This window comes from Podarcis raffonei, chromosome 3, assembly GCF_027172205.1.
Source record: "Podarcis raffonei isolate rPodRaf1 chromosome 3, rPodRaf1.pri, whole genome shotgun sequence".
Classification (NCBI taxonomy): Eukaryota; Metazoa; Chordata; class Lepidosauria; order Squamata; family Lacertidae; genus Podarcis; species Podarcis raffonei.
The window spans coordinates 64925845-64949467 of NC_070604.1; the positions used below are offsets into that span (position 1 = coordinate 64925845).

Consider the following 23623-nt stretch of genomic DNA (forward strand, 5'->3'; position numbering starts at 1 on the left):
TCTGTCATTTGATGACGATTTCGGGGTCTCCGTCAAGGGTGCCAATTTGAATAAAATAGGGAGGGGCTCACACTATTGATCTCTTGACGTGGAACACCCACACTATTTGAATGGCAATACAGTACCTTTTCACTAGCGGGGGGCGGGGCGGATCCTTCAAATATATTTGGGGGTGGGTGGGTTTGCAAAGGGATCTCGGCCCCTAGGAGCTGACTCCTAAGGTCCCCGTCGAAACCATTCCAGGTCCGATTTTTACCCAGGCCAAATGCAAAATGTCAACAGGTGTAGCTTTCATCGGAAGCGTAAAAGACGCCTTCGCGTGATTTTCCTAAGGCACATGTCTCAGGGCCCTTTGGAAGTCAGGCCGGTGAACCTGGGGCAGAAACTGCAGAACTCCCCACCCCCACAGTTTCCAGCACGTGCTTCTCATTGAAAAGGAGATTCCAGCGTGTCGGCTCGTGTGTGAAGCTGCGCGGCGTCGGCGTCGGTGCTTGAGAAACTTTTGGGTCCCTTCCCTCCGCCCGCCGCCCCCGCCGCTCTAGGGTGGGGCTGAGCGTCGTAGGCCGGCCTCCTGAGGCGAGAGGGGGCCAGCCGGAGCCCGCGCGGGAGCCCCACAGGCGAATCTTGAGGCGCGGCAGCCACCTGAGCGGCCGGCCTCTAGGTCTTGGCCCTGCGCGGGAGTCGCCCCACTGGGCGGGAACGTGGCGCAAAGGAGCCCTTTCCGCCTCGTTGTGTGTGGGGCTCCTTCGCCCTCAGAAGAGACGCAGCTGCCGCCGCCGCCGCCGCTCAAAGTTTTCCCTGCGGTGTTTTGTGCCGCTTTCTTCTTGGTTTTTTATTTTATTTTTTAGCCTGCCTCTCAGGCGGGGAAGAGGCGCGAGCCGGTATACCGCCAACTTTGCGCGTGGAGGGAAGCCCTGAGGGGGATGGAGCAGCTGCGCTCGTGAACTTGTCCACGGAGAGGTAGAAAAGCCCGAGGAGGAGGAAGAGTGCCAGCCAGCCCTGGGCAGGAGAGGATGGTTGCGCGCACCGAGTAATGTGAACATGTAAGTTTCGCCTGCCTTCTCGGCCCTGGGAAGGGAAGGCGCTCTGCGTTTCTTCTTCTTCTTGCCGCAGCCTCGCGAATGGCTCTCTGATGCCTTGCCAGCCCTCGGGAACCAAATAAACCGGTTTCGCGTTCGTCTGCACTTTTCTTCCGCGGCATATTTAGGCCAGACACGACAAGATCATATCTCCCCACGGCCTCCCCCGAGACTGAGATGGTGACTCTTTTCGGGGCAGAAAGGTAGGCAGGGCCGGAAAGGAGGGACGGAGGGAGCCTTTTTTCCCTGAAGAGCAGGTAAGAGGCTTCGCACCAGCCTCAAAGCTCGTGATTTACCAGGATCTCTCTCCTCCCCCCCTTTGTTAAAAAAAGAGGGAGCAATTGATGACATTCTGAATAGCAGCGGTGAAAGAGTTAGTTTTAAAGATACCACAAACTCACATTTGACGCTTTTAGTAACTTAATTTACTTCTGCTTTAGGGTTTCCTGCTCTCGTGGATGAGGTAGGAGGGCAGTTGCGCACTTGTGGGTTTTTGTTAGAACTTCATAAAGTTATGGTGACATACCTCTGCAGAGATTCTGTAGAGTTTTAAACCCCAAACTTTCCCTGAGTCAAAGTGGGAGCGAGATCTTGGTTCATAAAGGAGCTATTTCAAGCTGAAAAGGTGCTCTGCCAAAAAACAAGGGGGGAGGTATTGAGCTCTTTTGGACTTCCAGCCTTTCCTCCTGTCTGCTAGGCTGTTAGACTTTCTTTTTCTCAGAGAGAGAATGTCATAGCGTTAGATTTGGGAGTTTATGCATTTGTTAAGTCTCCTAGTGGCTGGCCGGACTTGCCCATTTGGCTACTACTGTGCATTCAAGCGCAGTAACCAAAATCCTCTCACCTCCTTTGCTTGGCACTTGGGTAGTTTGCCTATATAATCGGAGGGAACGGGGATTTTTGCAGACTCAATTATTTTATCAAAGAAGGTGAAGAATAGAAGCTGTCATTTTCAACATGTTCCTGAATTAATTCTCCCATTTTGGTTGTAATGCTTGGGAGTCTTGGAAGTGGTAAACAATGAATAATGTTTTGCTACCAACTTCAGCATCTTTTCCTGTGATTAATTCACTACCTGCTATAAGTTAATTAAGAGAGAACACTTACATATCACCTTTCATCATACCAGATTTCAGATGCTGAAATTAATACATTTTTAAAAGGTATCAGATTTATATCAGAGCAACAATGCAGTGCTTAATACAGCTATAATGACAATTTCATCAACATTTCTTTTGGTTCCAGTACAAAATAAACGAGATCCAGTTCTTTTGAAAATCCCTGTCGTCTGGGTTCTTCCCTCCCATAGTTGTTTGAAACTGGTAATTTTGGTCAATACTATAAATATAATGTCCCGGGTCTTCCTCTGCCAGTGATCAATTGTTGGAGCCTTAGTGCTTCTCCAAGTTCTTGCAGTCATAATCCACACAGCTGTTAACATTTGGATGCCAACACAATCCTATATCTCTGAACCTGCTGTTTCACATGACTTGGGAACATTGAACAGGGTTCATTTGGAGATTACATCCCACTTTCTCTTTAACATTACAGATTCTTTTACAAATAAAGACAATTCTATGGTGGTTGGTTGGTTTAAAAAATCTCTTAGATCACTTGTTACTATCCTATCAGTTTCATTTCCCACTATAGACAGGTGTAATGACACAAACTAGGGCACCATAATGATACTCATAAGTAATATTACACTACTGCAAAATGAAGTGGAATAGAGGTGGCTGCGATATAATGGAATTGGGAACTCCTAAACAGAATGGATTTACAAGAAAAGGGGGAAGTGGTGAGGCATTGGGAGGGAATCCCACCCTGGGCTCTTTATGCAGGAAGGGTGGGATAGAGATTGAATAATAAATAAATAAAAGTTTAAACAAAAAGTTTCTATTATGTATTTTGGTCTCCCCCCCCCCCTTTCAGGGTTTATTTTGAAATTGTGAGCTTCTTTTGGTTTCAGCAATAAGATGAGATAAAAGCTGCAATCCTATGTGCTGGGAAATATGCCTAATTGAACAGAGAAGTATTATTGTTGCAATTCGTTGTAATGGACACTGAGCCCTTGAAAAAAGTTTGGAAGCTTTTTGGAAGTGTTGCAGATATTTGCATTATAATTAATTACATTCTTGAATGTTAATGTCATAAAACTAATAATACATGGCTTGGATTAAATTATTCTTTTTATAGTTTATACAGTGGTACCTCGGGTTACATACCCTTCAGGTTATATACGCTTCAGGTTACAGACTCCGCTAACCCAGAAATAGTACCTCAGGTTAAGAACTTTGCTTCAGGATGAGAACAGAAATCGTGCTTCGGCAGCGCAGCAGCAGCAGGAGGCCCTATTAGCTAAAGTGGTGCTTCAGGTTAAGAACAGTTTCATGTTAAGAACAGACCTCCAGAACGAATTAAGTTCTTAACCCGAGGTACCACTGTATATGCATTATTGTTTAGCAGTTAAAATCTTTTATGATCACATTATAGTCTTAATATTTGGTTTTGTTTGCCTTCACTCCAAACTACCCTTTTGAAAAAGCACCTGAGACAGCAGTTTCTTCTAAATGTATTGCACAACATCATCAAAAGTTAGTCTTAAAGAGGAAACTTATATTTGCATGCTCTCTTCTGTAAGTGTACATGTAACTTCATCTGAGGTCAGAACTTCACAAATGCTAGTTCTAGTAGCTAATCATGCAGGGTCACAGCTGAATGAAACCAAGGAAACTCTGTGCTCACCCTATTCATTACTCTCACCAAAGTCAGACTTTGTAACATTCAGCTTTAGAGGGTCGTACTGAGTTCTTTGTTCAATACATCATGTACATATCACAACAGTGCAATGCAGTCTTTGGCAATCCTCTTCTCTGTGAATGACTTTTCTTGTTATAATGTGCCTACTCAAGACCAACTACCTAATCCACAATTCATGTACATATGTACTTTTTAAAAAGCAGTTGGATTAAAGATGATTCATTCTGTTCAAATGTCATCATTTTTCAATCTCAAGTCTACTTCAATTGGGCAGTGCATCAGACAACAGGGAGCTCAGCATTTTGAGTAAAGACAAAATTATGGCACTTTCCTGAAAGCTATGATAGACAATGTAAACCTAACTATGGTCCAGGAAGGAAACAGAATGAGGATATACAGTTATTTGTCTAAATATCTTAGATGGAAATGTACTGATTTTTTAAAAAAAATCATCATCATCATCATCATCTCTACAGTAAAAACGAATAAAAATAGAATATTTCTGTTGCATTTTCCAATCACTTACATTAAAATAGAAAGGTCTCTCTGAAGCCCACTGGTTTGCATTCACCATTGTGGAGCTATCAAAACTCTTAATGCTCATTATTCATCATTGCTTTGGGGTCCCTGAGGCCTCCATGCTTGTAATGTCTTGGAAAGAATGTCAAAAATTACAGTTAGAAATATACTCTACATACCTTTCATAAAGGATGTGTTTTCAGTTTCAGTGCTTTAAATGTGAGTCACTGAGCTCAGGAAAGTTCTTTAAAAAAGAAAAGAAGAGTTCCCACATATAGCGTCATCTTTCATTTTCTTTTCTTGAAACTTAATAAGCCAAATTCAGCATGCTAGTCATATATTGCAATTCAGTAGGGTCTCACTGAAATGTCTGTTTTTGCTGCCTGTCTAGTATTTCAAAATTAGGGAAAGGTGTGGGCCAGAATACACGTTTGGTGGACTGTGTTCAGCATGATCTCTTAATTGTGTATTGTGGCTATACATTCACACAAACATTGTTTTTCCATACCTAAGCAGGCAACAAGAACAGTTATTTGCAGTTGAAGTAACTACAAATTGAGTGGCATGCAATTTAACTCAGCACAATTTTATTCTGGATTATTTGATAGATGGGTTGGCTTACAGTTAGGATCCGATTGTGGAAGTTTCCATAGCTTAGGTCAAATTGAATGGTGATTCTGGAAGAGGTTGCCTGCCCATTCAGATGTGGTTTGCATCTGAATCCGCATTAAGTTTTATTTGGCACCTTTGGATAAGTTCTGTGACACATTTGGAACTTGAGTGCCTTAGCTGATCTGTGGAGAGTTGGTAGAAGAATGGTCTGCTTTGGGCAGAGTTTAGACTGTATGCTGCATAGTCACTTTTAGTCTCTGATTATGCAAACTAAATCAGGGAATCAAATAATGATTCTTTTCTAAATGCCACTGTGTTTGTTGACTTTAGGTGAGTGTTTTAAAAACCGATATGTGTGTGTACATGTGAGGTAACATTAGAAAATAGTGTCCATTGTTGGAAGCCAAAGGAAGAGAATTATGTGCAGCAGTCAGTAGGAAGGAGCAAGGGAGGATGTTAGGAATATCAGTAGGCTCTCACCTTCACAAAGTAAATTTGGCAGGTCTGTTTGAGCGATGTAATGTCTCGGGCCTGCTGTAGTTAGTCTGTTCAAATTATAATGATTTTTTCAATCCATTTTTACAGCACATGTCATATGTTATTCCAACAGATATTTTTGCTCAGAGTGCATACTGGCCATCCTCACTCTCTGCCACTTACACTAACATAGAAGGTTATTATGTGGGTAGGTGAGAGGAAAGAAAAATAAGTGGGAAAGAAGTATTATTAATATTAGCTTTTGGTATGCCTCAGTGTTTGGAGTACACATGTTGAGATTTAAATATCTATATAAAAACAAAATAAAGTAGATGTAACTTGAGACATAGACCCTGGATTGAGTAGAATAATTAATTTAGGACGACCTAGTCTTTCTTACCTTCAGTGGGAGGAATTTGGTGTAGCACAAGCATTTCAGCTTGTCCCCCATCTCCTCCTGTGCCAATAGGGTGGAGACAGTGTTAGAAACTCAGATATATAAGTTAGGCACCAAATGGCACCTTAAACCTAGGTTATGGTCACTACAACGGAATGTCTATTTTCCAGGGAGTTGGACTAGATCACCCTTGGGGTCCCTTCCAACACTAGAGTTCTACGATTCTGTGATCTCAGTTACATTGCTTGACTGTAGCTTGCTCTTAAAACAATTCACTTGTCCCAGTATGCAAGAAGGAGAAACCCACAGAGTGGAAATGGAATTAACTATGGACTAAGGCAGAGGTTTTTAAACTGTGGCCACCAACCTGGCACCCAGAAATCACAATTGGATCTGCGCCCATAGCAAAATGTGCCTAGGGAATTTTGAACACAGGGAAGGGGGAAGGTTACATGGGGGAAGATGTGGGGAAGCCCCATTGTGCTACTGGAAGTCCTTATGTGGGATTCCAAAAGCAGGATGTATTAACTAACCCAATAGCTGTAAACTAGAGTTTCATTATTTTATTAGATCTTTTTGCACATACATTGTTCCATGTTTGGTAAGTCATGTGTTATAGACATATTAGGATACATAGGAATCTGAATAATTTGTAGTCTCTTTCTCATCCCCCCCAAAGGTGAAAGCATAATCTTTTTTAAGGCAAACTTGACTAAATATGGAAGCTTAGATTTCACTCTGTGATATTCATGGTGCAGTCTGTATTTACCCAGTTCAGCTTAGTTTATAGTTGTATTGGTTGAAACACTGGAGTAGCTACTTGTGTTCATTTGAACAGATAAGGTAGTTTTGTGTCAAAATTATGTTCGAAGCATTAATGCTTCTTAATTCTGCTTCTATAGAAATCATGTGGAGTATTTCACTATTATCACAGAGAGCCAACTAAGAGAATTGAAGGCAAACTTCTAGGTCTAATAAAGAACCCAGCATATTGGTACATTTATTAACTATTCATTACACATTTCTGACATTCCATTTTCAAGGTTTTTATTGAGGATTTAGTTGCAGTTGCATTGACTTGCAGGACAATCATTTTGTTGTGTGCGAATCTAGTTTTAGAGTGTCTGGCTTCATCAAAGATCTTTTTATGTTTCAAAGTCCCAAGTAGTGTATGATCATCTTCAAGTGCTATTAAGTTTATTTTTACTGCATGTCAGAAAACTCAGTTCTTTTAAGTTCATAATTTAGAACAACCTTCAAGAAACCATGAAGCAAGCTTTGCACAACTAGCTACAGTTTTAGACTTCTCTTTCACGAACAGCAGCTTACCTCACTATGTGGCAAAATACTTTTGAAACTTGGTGCCCTTTCAAAACCATCTTGTGAAATGGCTTTGCAGAGTCTGTTGTTCCAAGAAAGTGGCAAAACATTAAAATGTTCTGGTGGGTATACATTGATACATCTGGATAATACAGTTTTACCTGAACTTCATCCATTGTGCTGACAGATCTGGCGCTTATCTCATGGTCATGTAGTTTGACAATGTAATGTTTGTTTTATTTGTGAAAAAATGAGAGTAAAATTTATATATTGTGCAAGAAGAAGAAAAAGGGAAGATTAGGGGAAGGAAGCCCTGCTGCGGAGTGTGCAGCAGCGTGTGGGCAGTCCAGAAGTAGCTTTAATGATCATGACCATTGTCCTTATCAGAAAGAGGTTATGGAAGTGGTTTAGCAAACCAAAATCAGTTTCTTTTTTTGGTGTGTGTGTTTTTAAATAACAGCTAACACGTTCTAGAATGGTCTGTCAGCTTCAGAGTCATGCCGTGACTGAACCTAGGAACAAAGCTAAACATGTTTTATTGATCAGCATGCTTAAATTGAGCCTGATTGACTTAGATACAACTCAACTCCACTGAAGTTCTAGTTCAGAGTTTATGTCTCTAACATACCTCTTGTTCAGTGAAGCAAAAATTCTATCAACTCTTTAAAGCAGGGGTGGAGAACCTTTTCTAGGTGGTGAGCCAGATCCTTATTTCACCTCCTCAGAGGGCCAAATTTGACAGGCAGCCAAGGCTACCCACTTTTCAGACACCTGATTTCGGGTGACACTGTGCTTTAAAGCTCCAAATATGAGGACTTCAGATTGTAGCATAGGGATTTTAAACAGCTCATGCTACACTTTGACTACATGCCTGATTGCCGCAGGGGAATAGACATTTGCAAACAACCTTAGCCTGGTGGAACTCTCTGCTCACCAGTTTATGAGTGGAGGGTTCAATCCTGCTGACTACAGTGGTGTACTTCACCAGAACATCCCCCACAGGGAACGTGATGGCAAAGCAGACTCTAGTAGGATTGAACCCTGCCCTCCTGCCCACTAGCTGATGTTACACAGTGAAGTTAGCTGATGGACAGATGGGTATGGTTTTGGGAAATTGCTTTATGGGTCAACTTGAACTCCTGGAGGTCCAAGATTGGCCCATATCTGGATGTTCTCCATCCCTGCCTAAAGGAATGTTGCATTTGTTAGTGATTACATTTGTATTAGTAATAGCAGATTGCTTGTACTAAAAAGCAAAAACATATTTTAAAATTTCTTATTTTTTATTTTCATAGGATGTCTTATGAGAGCCAAGTGTGGTGCTACCAGTGGAAATGGAAGCTCCATTTGCTGTTCCTATTTACTCTGTATCTTATATGTGTACAGTATTCAGGTAAGAAAGATGTTTTTCTTCTCCCAGTCCGCTAAAATGGGTGAGAGTTGTAGAATACCATTATCATGCTTATTATACTTGGGTTGTGCAGAACATATTTGGAGTTGACTGTATCAACATTGATACGGAATGTTACTGAGTTCATAATTTGTGCACCCTGCATATTGTTGTGTACACCTTGTCTTATATGCAGCTTAGAAGTCTTGGTGTTTCTATGGAATTCACAACTTTCCTTTCATTACTCAGTTCTTTAAGCTACTGTATTTCTAAGAGGTGAATTCATGGAAGGAAGAAAAATGAATTCATTATTCTATATAGTCTCTGCTTATACAAATTGCTGTATGTCTGTGCTGGGGACAGGATGCTGGATCAGTTAGACTGCTGGTTCAGTACAACAGTTAGGTTCTGCTGATTTACTACTACAGTCATACCTCATGTTACATCCACTTCATGTTGCGTTCTTTCAGGTTACGTCCCACAGCGACCCGGAAGTACCAGAAAGGGTTACTTCCGGGTTTCACCGCATGCACAGATGTGCAAAATGACGTCACACGCATGTGCAGAAGTGGCGCTGTGGGTTGCGTTCCTTTCATGTTGCGAACAGGCCTCTGGAACGGATCCCGTTCACAACCAGAGGTACCACTGTACTGCATTAGGTCATTATTGAAACACTGTCTGTTAAATACAAGAAAAATGTAAGAAAGAAAAAAAAACTCTACTAGGACTGTGAGGATTTATTTAATTATTTTAAAATTTACTATCTCACTAACAACAAAATATTCATGCTTAACTTGCAATACATTAAAAGCAATAAAAGACAGATCAGTAATAAGTTATAATTGATAACAATCAAGCTATAGATAGCATAAAAGTTAGTGTGCCAGGAGAGCTAAAATTAACTGCAAGTCATGCCAAATACCTGCATGAAAAGCGAGGTCTTCCCAGAGCTGCATCGGAGGGAGGTGGACCTCCCTGTACAGGGAATCCCAAAGCTTCCATAGAATAATTTAACACAGGATTTCAAGGGCTGCATGTTACTACAGTTAATTTACTTTTATCTTTATCAAGCTGTTGTGTGGCACACAAATCTCAACAGGTGTGTGCTTTCTGGCATTCTTAAATCATGTACCTTAAGTAAAAGCCAAAGATCCTATCTGTGAGTGAGTGGCAAATAAGTAAGCGCTCGTTTTTCATCCTTGGGTTACAAAGGCAGAACAAAATCACTGCAATTCCAAATACAGTGCCAAGAAGAATGGAATGTTTATATAGCATTGTTACCAATGCTTTGTGAAAATTATCTCATCATATCATCAGGGTGTGTATGGGTATGGTTCTGATTCAGCAAGACTTGTTCCTCCATATGCCTGGTATTTCTATCTTTAATAATGCTGACTGCCAGTTTTCTTGAAATAGACACCAAGCTAACTGGCCTGTAAATTCCAGAATATCATCAGTATCTCTTTTTAAAAACTTTTTAAAAACTTATGTTAACATTGCCTGCTTTACAGTCCTCAGGTACAGAGGCAGATTTTAGAGACAAGTTACATTTTTTTGTTAGAAGATCAGTAATTTCTCATTTGAATACTTTACGAACTCTTGGGTTTGTACCATTGGACCCAGTGATTTGTCAGTTTTTAATGAGTCAAAACGTTCTGGGAGAGTTTTGCATTTAGGGTCAAAATTATTCCAAAACCAGAATTAATAAGTACTGTTCAACATGGACTCTGCAAACACGTATAATGTCTAACTGTGTCTAATGGGAAAATGTATTAAAATTTGGGTTGTAATGTAGTTTTGTAAGTCTGTGGGGTATAATTAGTCCTAAATATTAAGAAAAGTGAGTAATGTTTCTTAACACAAAAGTGTGTTTTCACCCTGTGTGCTCCTTTCTCATGAAATGGAAAGAAATAGTAATTTATTTCATAAAATTTATTTACTTCTTGATTGTAAAATAAACCTTCGAAGCAGTTTTAAAAAACCATGGTACATTGTCTTTACATTTTCTCTTAATTTCCATTACAGTGGTACCTTGGTTGTCAAACCTAATCCGTTCTGGGAGTCCGTTCGACTCCTGGAACGGTTTGAAAACCAAGGCACAGCTTCCAATTGGCTGCAGGAGCTTCCTGCACTCAATCGGAAGCTGCAGAAGCCAAGTTGGACATTTGGCTTCCAAAAAACGTTTGCAAGCCGGAACACTTACTTCCGGGTTTGTGGTGTTTGGGACCAAAACTTCTGAGTACCAAGGCGTTCGACCCAAGGTACAACTGTATTGTGTTTAAAACCCTGCACACAGGGATGCTTTAGTTGTGATTCGTGCATTGCAGGGTATTGGACTAGATGACACTTCGATTTCCTTCCAGCTCTACAATTCTTTGATTCTATATATTTATGACATCAACGTTGGCTTATTTGTGAAAGGGGGGTTGTATGTTTATAGGGCAGATCCAACAGGACAGTTAAAAAAATAAAATAAATAATTATGCATAAACACAAAGTGGGAGCAGAGTTTAACTTGAGCCTGAGCCTATCAAGGCTTAGTTGTGGTCTGGAGCCTGCTTTCAATAACATTCCACAGCTTTGGAACAGGCAAAGCGGTTATAAAGAAAACGTCTAGGATTGGGTGAATTGAGTTGCCTTCATTTTCATGTTCTGATCATGACAAAGAGATAAAATTTCTAGATATCCAAAGTAACTGTGCTCCAGTTTATCATGGAACTGATGAGGGGTTGGCATTCCTCGACTTAAAATTAAGTGGCACATGGGACATGGTGAAAGATGTATGCGTTGCTGAAAGTTTTGGGAGCGGTGATCATAATGCTATAAAATTAAACATATGTGTAAGCAAACAGTTGTCAAGAAAGTCCAGTGCAATCACATTTGACCTTAAAAAAGGAAGCATCTCAAATAGGAGAGGATGGGTAAAAATGAAGTTGAAAGGGAAAGCCAAGGAAGTCAAATCTCTTACTGAATGGTTGGGGGTTATTCAAATTCACAATAATTGGGACTCAGCTAGAATGTATAGTTGTTGTTGTTGTTTAGTCGTTTAGGCGTGTCCGACTCTTCGTGACCCCATGGACCAGAGCACGCCAGGCACCTCTGTCCTCCACTACCTCCCGCAGTTTGGTCAAACTCATGCTGGTAACCTCGAAAACACTATCCAACCATCTCGTCCTCTGTCGCCCCATTCTCCTTGTGCCCTCCATCTTTCCCAGCATCAGTGTCTTCTCCAGGGAGTCTTCTCTTCTCATGAGGTGGCCAAAGTACTGGAGCCTCAGCTTCACGATCTGTCTTTCCAGTGAGCACTCAGGGCTGATTTCCTTAAGAATGGATGCGTTTGATCTTCTTGCAGTCCATGGGACTCTCAAGAGTCTTCTCCAGCACCATAATTCAAAAGCATCAATTCTTCGGCGATCAGCCTTCTTTATGGTCCAGCTCTCACTTCCATACATCACTACTGGGAAAACTATGGCTTTAACTATACGGACCTTTGTTGGCAAGGTGACGTCTCTACTTCTCAAGATGCTGTCTAGGCCTGTCATTGCCCTTCTCCCAAGAAGCAGGCGTCTTTTAATTTCGTGGCTGCTGTCACCATCTGCAGTGATCATGGAGCCCAAGAAAGTAAAATCTCTCACTGCCTCCATTTCTTCCCCTTCTATTTGCCAGGAGGTGATGGGACCAGTGGCCATGATCTTCGTTTTTTTGATGTTGAGCCTCAGACCATATTTTGCGCTCTCCTCTTTCACCCTCAATAAAAGGTTCTTTAATTCCTCCTCACTTTCTGCCATCAAGGTTGTGTCATCTGCATATCTGAGGTTGTTGATATTTCTTCAGGCAATCTTAATTCCAGCTTGGGATTCATCCAGCCCAGCCTTTCGCATGATGTATTCTGCATATAAATTAAATAAGCAGGGAGATAAAATACAGCCTTGTCGTACTCCTTTCCCAATTTTGAACCAATCAGTTGTTCCATATCCAGTTCTAACTGTAGCTTCTTGTCCCACATAGAGATTTCTCAGGAGACAGATGAGGTGATCAGGCACTCCCATTTCTTTAAGAACTTGCCATAGTTTGCTGTGGTCGACACAGTCAAAGGCTTTTGCATAGTCAATGAAGCAGAAGTAGATGTCTTTCTGGAACTCTCTAGCTTTCTCCATAATCCAGCATGTTTGCAATTTGGTCTCTGGTTCCTCTGCCTCTTCTAAATCCAGCTTGCACTTCTGGGAGTTCTCGGTCCACATACTGTTTGAGCCTTCCTTGTAGAATTTTAAGCATAACCTTGCTAGCGTGTGAAATGAGTGCAATTGTGGGGTAGTTGGAGCATTCTTTGGCACTGCCCTTCTTTGGGATTGGGATGTAGACTGATCTTCTCCAATCTTCTGGCCACTGCTGAGTTTTCCAAATTTGCTGGCATATTGAGTGTAGCACCTTAACAGCATCATCTTTTAAAATTTTAAATAGTTCAGCTGGAATACCATCACTTCCACTGGCCTTGTTATTTGCAGTGCTTTCTAAGGCCCATTTGACTTCACTTTCCAGGATGTCTGGCTCAAGGTCAGCAACCACACTACCTGGGGTGTACGAGACATCCATATCTTTCTGGTATAATTCCTCTGTGTATTCTTGCCACCTCTTCTTGATGTCTTCTGCTTCTGTTAGGTCCTTACCACTTTTGTCCTTTATTATGGTAATCTTTGTACGAAATGTTCCTTTCATATCTCCAATTTTCTTGAACAGATCTCTGGTTCTTCCCATTCTGTTGTTTTCCTCTATTTGTTTGCATTGCTCGTTTAAGAAGGCCTTCTTGTCTCTCCTTGCTATTTTTTGGAAATCTGCATTCAATTTCCTGTATCTTTCACTATCTCCCTCGCATTTTGCTTGCCTTCTCTCCTCCGCTATTTGTAAGGCCTCGTTGGACAGCCACTTTGCTTTCTTGCATTTCCTTTTCATTGGGATGGTTTTCGTTGCTGCCTCCTGTACAATGTTACGAGCCTCCATCCATAGTTCTTCAGGCACTCTGTCCACCAAATCTAAATCCTTAAACCTGTTCATCACTTCCACTGTGTATTCATAAGGGATTTGACTTAGATTGTATCTTACCGGCCCAGTGGTTTTTCCTACTTTCTTCAGTTTAAGCTTGAATTTTGCTATAAGAAGCTGATGATCTGAGCCACAGTCAGCTCCAGGTCTTCTTTTTGCTGACTGTATAGAGCTTCTCCATCTTTGGCTGCAGAGAATATAATCAATCTGATTTCGATGCTGCCCATCTGGTGATGTCCATGTGTAGAGTCGTCTCTTGTGTTGTTGGAAAAGCGTGTTTGTGATGACCAGCTTGTTCTCTTGACAGAACTCTATTAGCCTTTGCCCTGCTTCGTTTTGATCTCCAAGGCCAAACTTGCCAGTTGTTCCTTTTATCTCTTGCCTCCCTACTTTAGCATTCCAATCCCCTATAATGAGAAGAACATCCTTCTTTGGTGTCACTTCTATAAGGTGTTGTAAGTCTTCATAGAATTGGTCAATTTCAGTTTCTTCAGCACCAGTAGTTGGTGCATAAACTTGGATTACTGTGATGTTAAAAGGTCTGCCGTGGCGAAGGGGCTTGAAGAACTCAGAGAAGCTATGAACTACGCCGAGCAGGGCACACAAGATGAACAGGTCATAGTGGAGAGTTTTGACCAAACGTGATCCACCTGGAGGAGGAACCGGCAAGCCATTCCAGTATCCTTGCCAAGAAAACTCCTTGGACAAAGACAACAGGCATATAAAAGTTATGACGCTGGAAGATGAGCCCCTCAGGTCGGAAGGCGCCCAACATGCTACTGGGGAAGAGCAGAGGGCAAGTACAAGTAGATCCAGAGCTGATGAAGTGGCTGGGCCAAAGCCGAAAGGACGCTCAGTTGCGGATATGCCTGGAAGCGAAAGGAAAGTCCAATGCTGTAAAGAAAAATATTGCATAGGAACCTGGAATGTAAGAACCATGAACCTAGGTAAGTTGGAGGTGGTCAAAAATGAGATGGCAAGAATAAATATTGACATCCTGGGCATCAGTGAACTAAAATGGACGGGAATGGGCGAATTCAGTTCGGATGACCATCACATCTACTACTGTGGGCAAGAAACCCGTAAAAGAAATGGAGTGGCCCTCATAGTCAACAAAAGAGTGGCGAAAGCTGTACTGGGATGCAATCTCAAAAATGATAGAATGTATAGTACAGATCAGCAAATGTGCCAGTGAGGCCACATGCTTACACTGTTTCACTTCTGCTCATAGAACCAAATGAAGGCATGTATGCTGAAATGTAGGCGAATGGAGGGCTAATAGGATATTCCATTCATATGTCAGCAAACCTCTTGGACTGTAATAGCCAGATTATACCTAGACTTCCTTTAGATCCTTCCATTTTGGCTAGTCCACCATCTTGGTCACTGACTGTAACATACGAATAGATTTTTAAACAACAATTCATTAAAAGTGCAGATTTTTTAGATCTATGTTTACTTGCTACTGTCCCCCCCCCCCCCATGGTTTTCAAAAGACCAAGGTAGGGTTTTTCAGAGAATCAGTGCTGTGATGAGAAGGAAATGGAACCCACATTTCAGTTGCTTTCTTTCCTCTCCCTATATTTGTCATATAAAGTGCTCTGACAAATAATTTTTACAGACTGGAAACTACAGGTCTGTAGAAAGATAGGAATTCAGTTAATTTAGTAATGAACAATGGAATATGATCATAGTGTTCCTGGGGTGTTTTTCCCCTTTGTTTATTAACTTAGCTTGAGATGAGTGTTCAGGCTAGCTGCTGCAGTACTCCCTGAACAGAGTTGGTTTTGTTCAAATGCTAGCCCTGACCGTTCAGTGTTCCTGTTCCCCTAATTAATGGTGCAGTGACAGGCTCATGCTATCAGACTGAAGTCATCTTTTATCATAAAGTGATTATTAGGTGCAGAAAAAGAGCTCATGGCTTAAGTTATCACAAAGGAATGTGTGGCAAATGACAAGATTCTTAGTGCTTCCTTTGTATAAGGTTATAGAAGATGGAAGGGGAGCCTGTTCCAGATGTTCCAGGGAAAGTTAGTTACTGAATTTATTTCTTTTAATGTTCAGATATAAAATTTCATCTGTAAAATGCAAGTTGATGTGCTTGTAAAGATATCCTGGTTATGATCCTAAAGGCTGTGGATTCCAAATCAAGGTTCACTCTCTCCAGTATATACCCCTCCCTTATGCATGATGTTGCCACATCACTGCCTCTTATTCAAAAGGCAAAGAACAGAAACTGCTTTGTGTTAGAATGAATTTAGGTAACCATTTCCCCCACTGTATAGCAATTTTTATGGAAATATCTCAGTCTTGAAAGTGGGTTTAACATAAGCTTGGCTGCCCCAGCACATACATCCTTCAAGACTCCAAACGAGATTTCCAGGAACATAGTGGGAAGAGCACTGAGATATACATACCTGAAACTGCTATTCACAAACATGGTATGTATCTCCACCAAGAAGATGCTGGTGTGTGTGTGTGTGTGTGTGTGTGTGGAAACCTTATTACAAAGTACCTGAATAAGGTCAGTAGTCATGAAATAAGAGGTGTCATCTTATGGATTGAGAACTGGTTAAGACATAGGAAGCAGAAATTAGGAATAAATGGATAGTTCTCCCTATGGAGGGATGTAGAAAGTGGAGTCCTCCAATGACCAGTGTTGAGATGTGTGCTTTATAACTTGTACACAAACTACCTAGATTTAGGGGTGAGCAGCAAGGTACCAAGTTTGCTGCTGAAACCAAATTGCTTAGGGTCACAAAAAGGGATTTGTGAGGCAATATCTCCAAATAGGATGATTTGGCAGTAAAATGGCAAATGATATTCAATGTAAGCTGTAAAGTGACACAAATGGGGCAAAAAAACCCCACAACCTTATTTCAGGTGTAAACTAATGGAGTCTTGGCTGACAGTGACTGACCAGGAGCAAGACCATAGGGTCATAGTGGATAGTTCAATGAACTATGGGGGGGGGGGGCAGCTGTGAAAAATATGAGTTCCATGTTGGGAATCATCAGGAAAATAAAACTGTGAATATCTTAATGCCTGTATACCACAGTTGGAAGACAGTGTATTGTTTGTGTCACCTTTACTCAAAAATGAAAGTGCTGAGGTGGAAATGGTTCTGTCAACCAAAGCATAGTTTGAGTTAGTACAGCTATGCTTTGATAGACATTCCCAATTTACAGTTCAGAAAAGGGCAACCAAAATGGCCAAGCTCCCCTATGAGGAAAGGTTACAACATTTGGGACTTTGTAGATTAAATAAAAGATTGAGTAAGAGGGGGAAAGAAGGAGTTATGTCCAATAATTTATAGTGTAGAGAAAGTAGATAGAGAAAAGTTTTCTCGTAACACCAGAACTTGTGGACATCCAATGGAGCTGAATGTGAGAGGGTTCAGCACAGACAAAATAAAGTACAAAATAAAGTGCAAAAGGATGCTGGATTAGATGGGTCTTTTGTCTGATCCAGCAATGCACTTCTGGTGTACACGAAGGGAAGATTTCTAGGAACCCTCATGGAGCTAAATAGTTTGAGACAGATTTTAGAATTGACGTTCCAGAAATGGCTCCAGAACTTGTAGACTGTTGCTTCATTACCACAAATGCTGCAATGCAGTTAAAGCCACAAATAACTTGGGCAACAGGAAGTCAGTTTTATGCAATAATACTTGAATAGACAAATATGTAATAATGTCTGTTTCTGAATTCGCCTGTATTAGTGTTGATGTTTGTATCCGTGAGACTTGTTCTTGCTGAACTGAGCTCACTTAGTGACCAGGACTGGTCTCTCTTAAGCTCACAGGGTTGTTGTGAAAATAAAAATTGGTGGTTCAATTTTATAACATAATGGATGTGATTTTTTTAAAAAAACACCTAGGTATTAGGTAATTGGACATAGGATTTTAATCTATGTGTATGTTCACTTTGCATAAAAGTATATAGTTAAGAGACTGATCTGCGGTGTATATAAAAGCAGCAACAACTGGAAGTACAGATTCTTATCAGGCAGCTGGGGTTGGGGCTCTGGGATAATTTGTTCACAGAATCTGTGGAATAACGCTGCTGCCCGCAGGCTGGGAACCACTGCATTGGGGCATATGCAACACAGTTTTGTTTTTCCATGAAGATAAACAACAGTGCAATCCTAAACATGCATTTTTAGAAGCAAGTCCTGTTAAATTCATTGGGGGTTTATACCTAGATAAATGGGATTAGGATTAGAGCCTAAGCAAGAAGCAATCCTTATAGTGTCTATATTACAAAATATATACATTACAAAATATTATTACAAAATATATACATATACAATATATACAAAATATATACATTACTGCTGTTCTTTTTTATGCTGCCTGACACAAACACCATAAACATTGGGGATGAAAGAAAATGTAGTATGCCCTGAATTTGTAATCTTGATTATTATTATTATTTTCCCCAGTTCCCAATATTTTTGAACAGGACATGGTTAGGGCATAGTATAAACAAATAAATAATGTTGGGCCAAAGCCAGGTTATATTGCAAAATAAAGTTAGTTAATACAATGGAAAGTTTGTTTCTTTTCATTCTGGCACCTCCAGTGCAGCTGTTTTGCAGAAACTGATTGCTTAACTGCAGCCAGCCAGTGAACTTAGAAAAGTGGTGAAATCCTTCATACCTTCCCTCTAAAACTCTGCTCTTCCTCTCTTAATCTGCAGTCTTTACCCCATTTACTTGGGAGTAAGCTCCACTGAATTCAGTAGGATTTCTAAGTAGGCTTGCTCTGTGAGGCTCTTTCACTGCCTTTCTTCAGTATTGCCTGCTTGGCATCTTTTCCTGCTTTCACCCAGCCAGTTTGACCCCTCCTTCATTTTTGCTTTACTGGTCAGTCCAGTGCAAGCAGGCTTCTGTATTGGGTCCTATGGTGCACATGCCTGACAGCCATTCTGTTGCATCTGTTAGTTTGAAAGCATTTATATACTGCTTAATATCTTTCAACTCTCTGCAGCGTACAGTCTAAAAACAAACCATTTATCATTAAAACAAAATAACAGCATTAAACCAGTAAAACAGTGCCCCCCCTTAGAAAAATAGGTGCTGGTACTCACCATGAAGTTGTTATAGTAATTGCCACACTTTTTAACAACATCAAAAAAAGAGGTGTCGGTACTGTGTACCCTTGAGTACCCCCTGGAAAAAAGCACTGGGGTCACCCCCTATGATATTCTGTAAGGTGTGGTGCCACAAGAATTTCCCCACAGGCTGTTTTTCAGGTAACCTGGTCCTGAGTTGCTTAGGGCTTTATATGTTAACAACAAGGTCTTGAACATGGCCCAGTAGCTGACTGGTAGCCGGTGCAGTTCCCTCAGCCCAGGTATAATATGCGTGTCTAGGTGTGTCCATATTTTTTTCATGGCTCACTCCCAGGCAGCAGTAGTCACCCAGCTGACTGTGGCTGTCCACACCAGGCCCTGGGGCCAGACAGTGAGCTTGGGCTAAGGCCAGTGAGAGACCCCTTGTAAGTTCCTGAGCTCTTTTAAATGGTTGGTCACTGCTACGGTGATAATGATAGGGTCTACTGCTGATTACCTGTTTTTGTTCTTGATAGTTTTTTTTTGTTTTACTAGTTGTTTGTTCATTTTGTTGTACAGTATTTTATTTTTGGTTGTTTAAATATTGTTGTTACCCATGCTGGGATTGATATAAAGGGCAAGATATAAATAAATGCTGATCCAGCCAGAGGACATTTGTAGTTTATGTTGAAGTAACACGACACTACTGGGTCAGAAACGTTGGGGGACTCCCTTCCAAACCTTTAAAGGGCTTGGTTTTTTGTTTTTGTTTTATTTTTGTGTTGCTATTCAGTTTTCATACTGTGAAGGGCTTAGAGGATTTGAGAAGAAAAACTTGAGCATACTTGGCAGTGAAATGTGCTGCCTCTTCTGTTCTGCAGGTTATTGTGATCTCTTTAGTCACATTGCTTGAAAAGAGAAGGGATTTTCAAAGTCTGCTTTTCATCTGTGTAATCATCATGTCATAGGATGACAGTGAAGTTGGGTTTAGGCAATGATTTAACTCCCTTTTTGCGAAAGACGTAAAAGGACAAGTCCCACTGGGGACTTTGGTATCACATGTTTTTATTCAGTTCTGTTAAGGCTAAATAACAGCCGTCCTAAATAAATTCCAATATTGTATTGGCCATGTTTTCTGCTGAGATCTGCATCGTCCAGTGGTTTCAGTGGGGCTGATATTGGCTTAGAAGCTCTGTTAATGAGGCCAAAAATAAGAATGGGGATTTGTTTTCTTTCCGTATTTGCTTGACAAGTGTGTTTCTCCAGCTGAATCTGGGGATGTACAAATTAACTTTCTAGTTCCTCTAATCTTTACTTCCTTCAAAGCAAACTTTAAAAGATTCTACTGTCCCCCATTCAGTAATTCTCACAGCCGATAAAGCAATAAATTGAGTCTGGTTAACCATCCATGTTGTTACTTACCCATCCATGTATAATCTGGATGTTTTTAATCCAAGCTCAATGAGAGAGGGAGAGAGAAATGTTTTCTTGGACATCAATTATTTTTGTTCACATTGTGGCAAAAGATTTATTGTCGCTTTACAATCAATTTACTGTGGTGTGCTGGCTCCCAGTGATAGTAGTTCTGCTGTCTAGGCCAAATTCTAATCTTGGGTACATAGCATGGAATGCTTCTTATCTTAAATAATCAGCTACTGCTTTTGTTCACTCCAGATGCATGAAATGCTCCATGGACATCTTGTACCCAGCAGGAAGCAAACCACATTACCAAATAAAATAAAAGTCTTAATGATGCATCAATTTAACTTCTTTTTTCATTAGCCTTGTTTATGGTATCGGTTTCAAGGAATTTGCTTTAAAGGATAGCATGAGACTGATTGTGTTTATCACTAATTCTGTCAAAAGAGAAAGTAAAATCTTGTTCAAGTAGATATTATTTTGTATTAATCACAAGAATCACTTTCATATGGTCCTAATGCATTGCATAACAAATGGGCTCACAGTAATTGATCCATTGTAGCATGTTGACATTTAGTTTGTCTCGTAAAAATTAAGTCACTCTTTCTCTCGTTTGTTGCTCATTCACCATTGTTGTTTCCCCTGTTTTAGGAGAATGATTAATTTGGATTACTTTTGTTATCTGCCTGCCACAATTTACACTTATTGGGCATAGTAAATGTTATAATTTTAAATTACATTTCATTGTACCAATTTCCAAGGATGTTAGCTGTATTGAGCTGTAGCAAAAACTGTGTCTTGTGACACCCTAAATAATTCGTTTATGTTTTCCTAGACGAGAGTATATATCTGATGAAATAAAAAAATAAAAAAATAAAAATAAACCTTTATTGTCACTACACCACCTGTGTGCAGTGAAATTAAACAACTCCTCCATACACTCAGTCTTGCTTGCGCTCTGTGTGCTTGTCAGAAGTCAATTGCACCACTATTTTTTTCCATTCAGCAGCCCAACATCCCACGGATAAAAACTGTTCTTTAACCATGAGGTCCATGAAAACTTGATCTGTCATATTAAATGTGTAGTCATTTTCTTGTTTTTAAATGATCTATTCTATTTTTAAATATTCTCTCCCCCCTCCCCATTCATCTTTTTGGATGCTACTAGATAATTCCTAAAGGGGATATTAGGAAGTAGCACCAGAAATGAAGTAATGATAGGATAGCTTTTTACACTACATTTTGATAGAAAATTGACCTCAGAAGATTGTGAACTGCATAAAGAGTTTATGCAGACTTAAGTGAATGGCAGAGTGCCTGGAGCTTATGTACAGATATTTGTGTGTTCTAGTAAGCTCCAAAATAAATAAATACTTTGCACAATATGGTACTTTTGATGTGAAGGTATTCATCCAGATGAAAGAGCCTAGTTACAAAGCTAGGATGTAATGCCAAGCTTTTCTGCTTCCTCAACACCTTTCATTCCAACATCTTCCAAAAGAGTGAGGTTTGTAATTCCACTTCATATTTGAGGCAATAATTTCCTTTAGATCTAAGGATTCTCTCTAAGCAATTATGTGATTTAACACATACATAGGATGTGGTTCCCAAATACGAGGAGAACTGAGATATTAAGAATACTGTATCTTGAAAATACAAGTTAGCCTCTTAATGTTACTACTTTATAAGCTATAACATTGCCTCCTGTTTGGGGATGCACAGTATGCTAAGATCTGAATAAGGAGAGGCTATGACTGTTCTGAACCAGAGCATGGATGCAGTGGGGGGTTGGATGGGGACCAATAAACTGATGCCAAACCCTGGTAAGGTGGAAACTGAGTGAGGGGTTTCAGGGTCCTTGGGTTTGGGAGTTTACCACTTCTGGATAGGTTTGTGCTCCTTCTAAAGCAGCAGCTATGCAGTTTTGAGGTGCTCATACATCCATCTTTGTCAGTGGAGTCCCTGTGGTGAGGAGAACCTATTAACTAGTTTTGGTATGCCAATTACACCCTTCCCTGGACAGGGAGAGCTTTGCTGCACTCATAGCCTCACAGTTGGATTACACAAGTCCTCTATATGGGGCTTCCATTGAAACTGGTCTGTAAGATGTATGATGTTATACCCAAGCCTAAACCAACTTGAGTATAAACAGTTATTTATCTATTGCATCAAAACGGTAAACCTTTTGTCTACTATATTTTGTCTGGAAGAGCAACTTGTAGAACAGGACAAACCCTCCAAGTGTTCCTATTTTCTAGGGACAGCCCCAGATTCTGATTTGATCCTGGAATGTCCCGCTTTTCCTTAGGATGTCCCTATCTTCATTGGAGAAATGTTGGAGAGTATGAAGTTAGGCAACCCCTGAGCTAAGGCAATACAACCTTTAGAAGACATCTGAAGGCAGCCTGTACAGTGGTACTTCTGTTTGCGAACGCCTCTGGTTGCGCATGCTGCGGGTTACGAGCTCCGGTAACCCGGCAGTAGCCGCTCCCGGTTGCGAACTTTGCCCCGGGATATGAGCGGAAATCACATGCCAGATTTCATGCTTTCACTAATGGGTTACAAGCCTCAGGTTACAAGCAGTTTCTGGTTACGAATGGACCTCCGGAACAGATTCCGTTTGTAACCAGAGGTACCACTGTATAGGGAAGTGGATTTTTTTAATGCTTAATGCTTTATTATGTTTTTATATATGTTGGAAACCACCCAGAGTGGCTGGGGCAACCCAGTCAAATGGGCAGTGGGCTGCTAGCTAGTCCTGCTGATTGGATTTATAGGCTCTGTTACATGTGTGAATGAGTTACACCTGTGGTCTCAGGGGCCATACAGAAACTGACTCTGAATCCCAGGGGAATTCAACAGAGTTTAAGTGGCATTCATCACTCGCTTATAATTAATGTACATACATTCCATATGTATGTGTCTCACTGTAAATGCAGATCAGACAGAAATTTAAGAAATGTAATATTTCTCAAAGGTTCCTAAATAAACTGACAAACACACTAATCAACTGCCCAGTTTTTCAAACAGATAAGGCCTTTCATGATTGGGGATTGTAGAAATAATGCTGGGGCAGTGGCACCAGTAGTAAATTCTGATCCTGCACATTGTGTTAAAGTTCAAGATAAGGAGCATTGCAGTAAATTAAAAACATAATCAGTTTTAAAACAATTTGTTTAGTTGGCTTCATTAACAAAAACGGCATTAAAAACGTTTTAAGTCACTTCCCAACTCTCTTCAAGAATCTCTGTTACACTTGTCATCCGGCTTCATAAATCTTTTCAAGCCTCTTTAAAGTATGTCTCCAGAGATAACAAAATGCCATTTTCCTGTCTGTATTACTTTTAAATACATAATCATGAAAGAGATTTCCTTTTGGCTAATGTGCTTGGTTTGGATTCAGAAATTGTAAAGCGAGTCAGTCATAAAGCCCAGGCAGTTACAGAGGGTAATTTAAAGTGCAGCAGCAGGTCAGACATTTAAACAAGCCCATTTGTAATAGCATGTTTTTTCCTCTGCACCTTATGCAACTTAATTGTTTGGGATTTTTGGCAAT

The 23623-nt window shown here is 40.6% G+C and overlaps 1 protein-coding gene across 2 annotated transcripts in view; it reads left to right on the forward strand.

The window, feature by feature from the left end:
• The first annotated feature begins 211 nt into the window (after positions 1-211).
• The window catches only part of ADGRG6 (adhesion G protein-coupled receptor G6), a 103999-nt gene continuing 80587 nt past the window's right edge, over positions 212-23623 (forward strand). The window contains exons 1-2 of one of the 2 annotated variants that reach the window (XM_053382066.1): positions 212-1043; positions 8460-8557. In XM_053382066.1, coding sequence (XP_053238041.1) covers positions 1042-1043; positions 8460-8557 — 100 coding nt within the window. In that variant the 5' untranslated portion in view covers positions 212-1041. The remainder of the gene's footprint in view (positions 1044-8459; positions 8558-23623) is intronic. The other variant, XM_053382067.1, reaches the window with a different exon arrangement.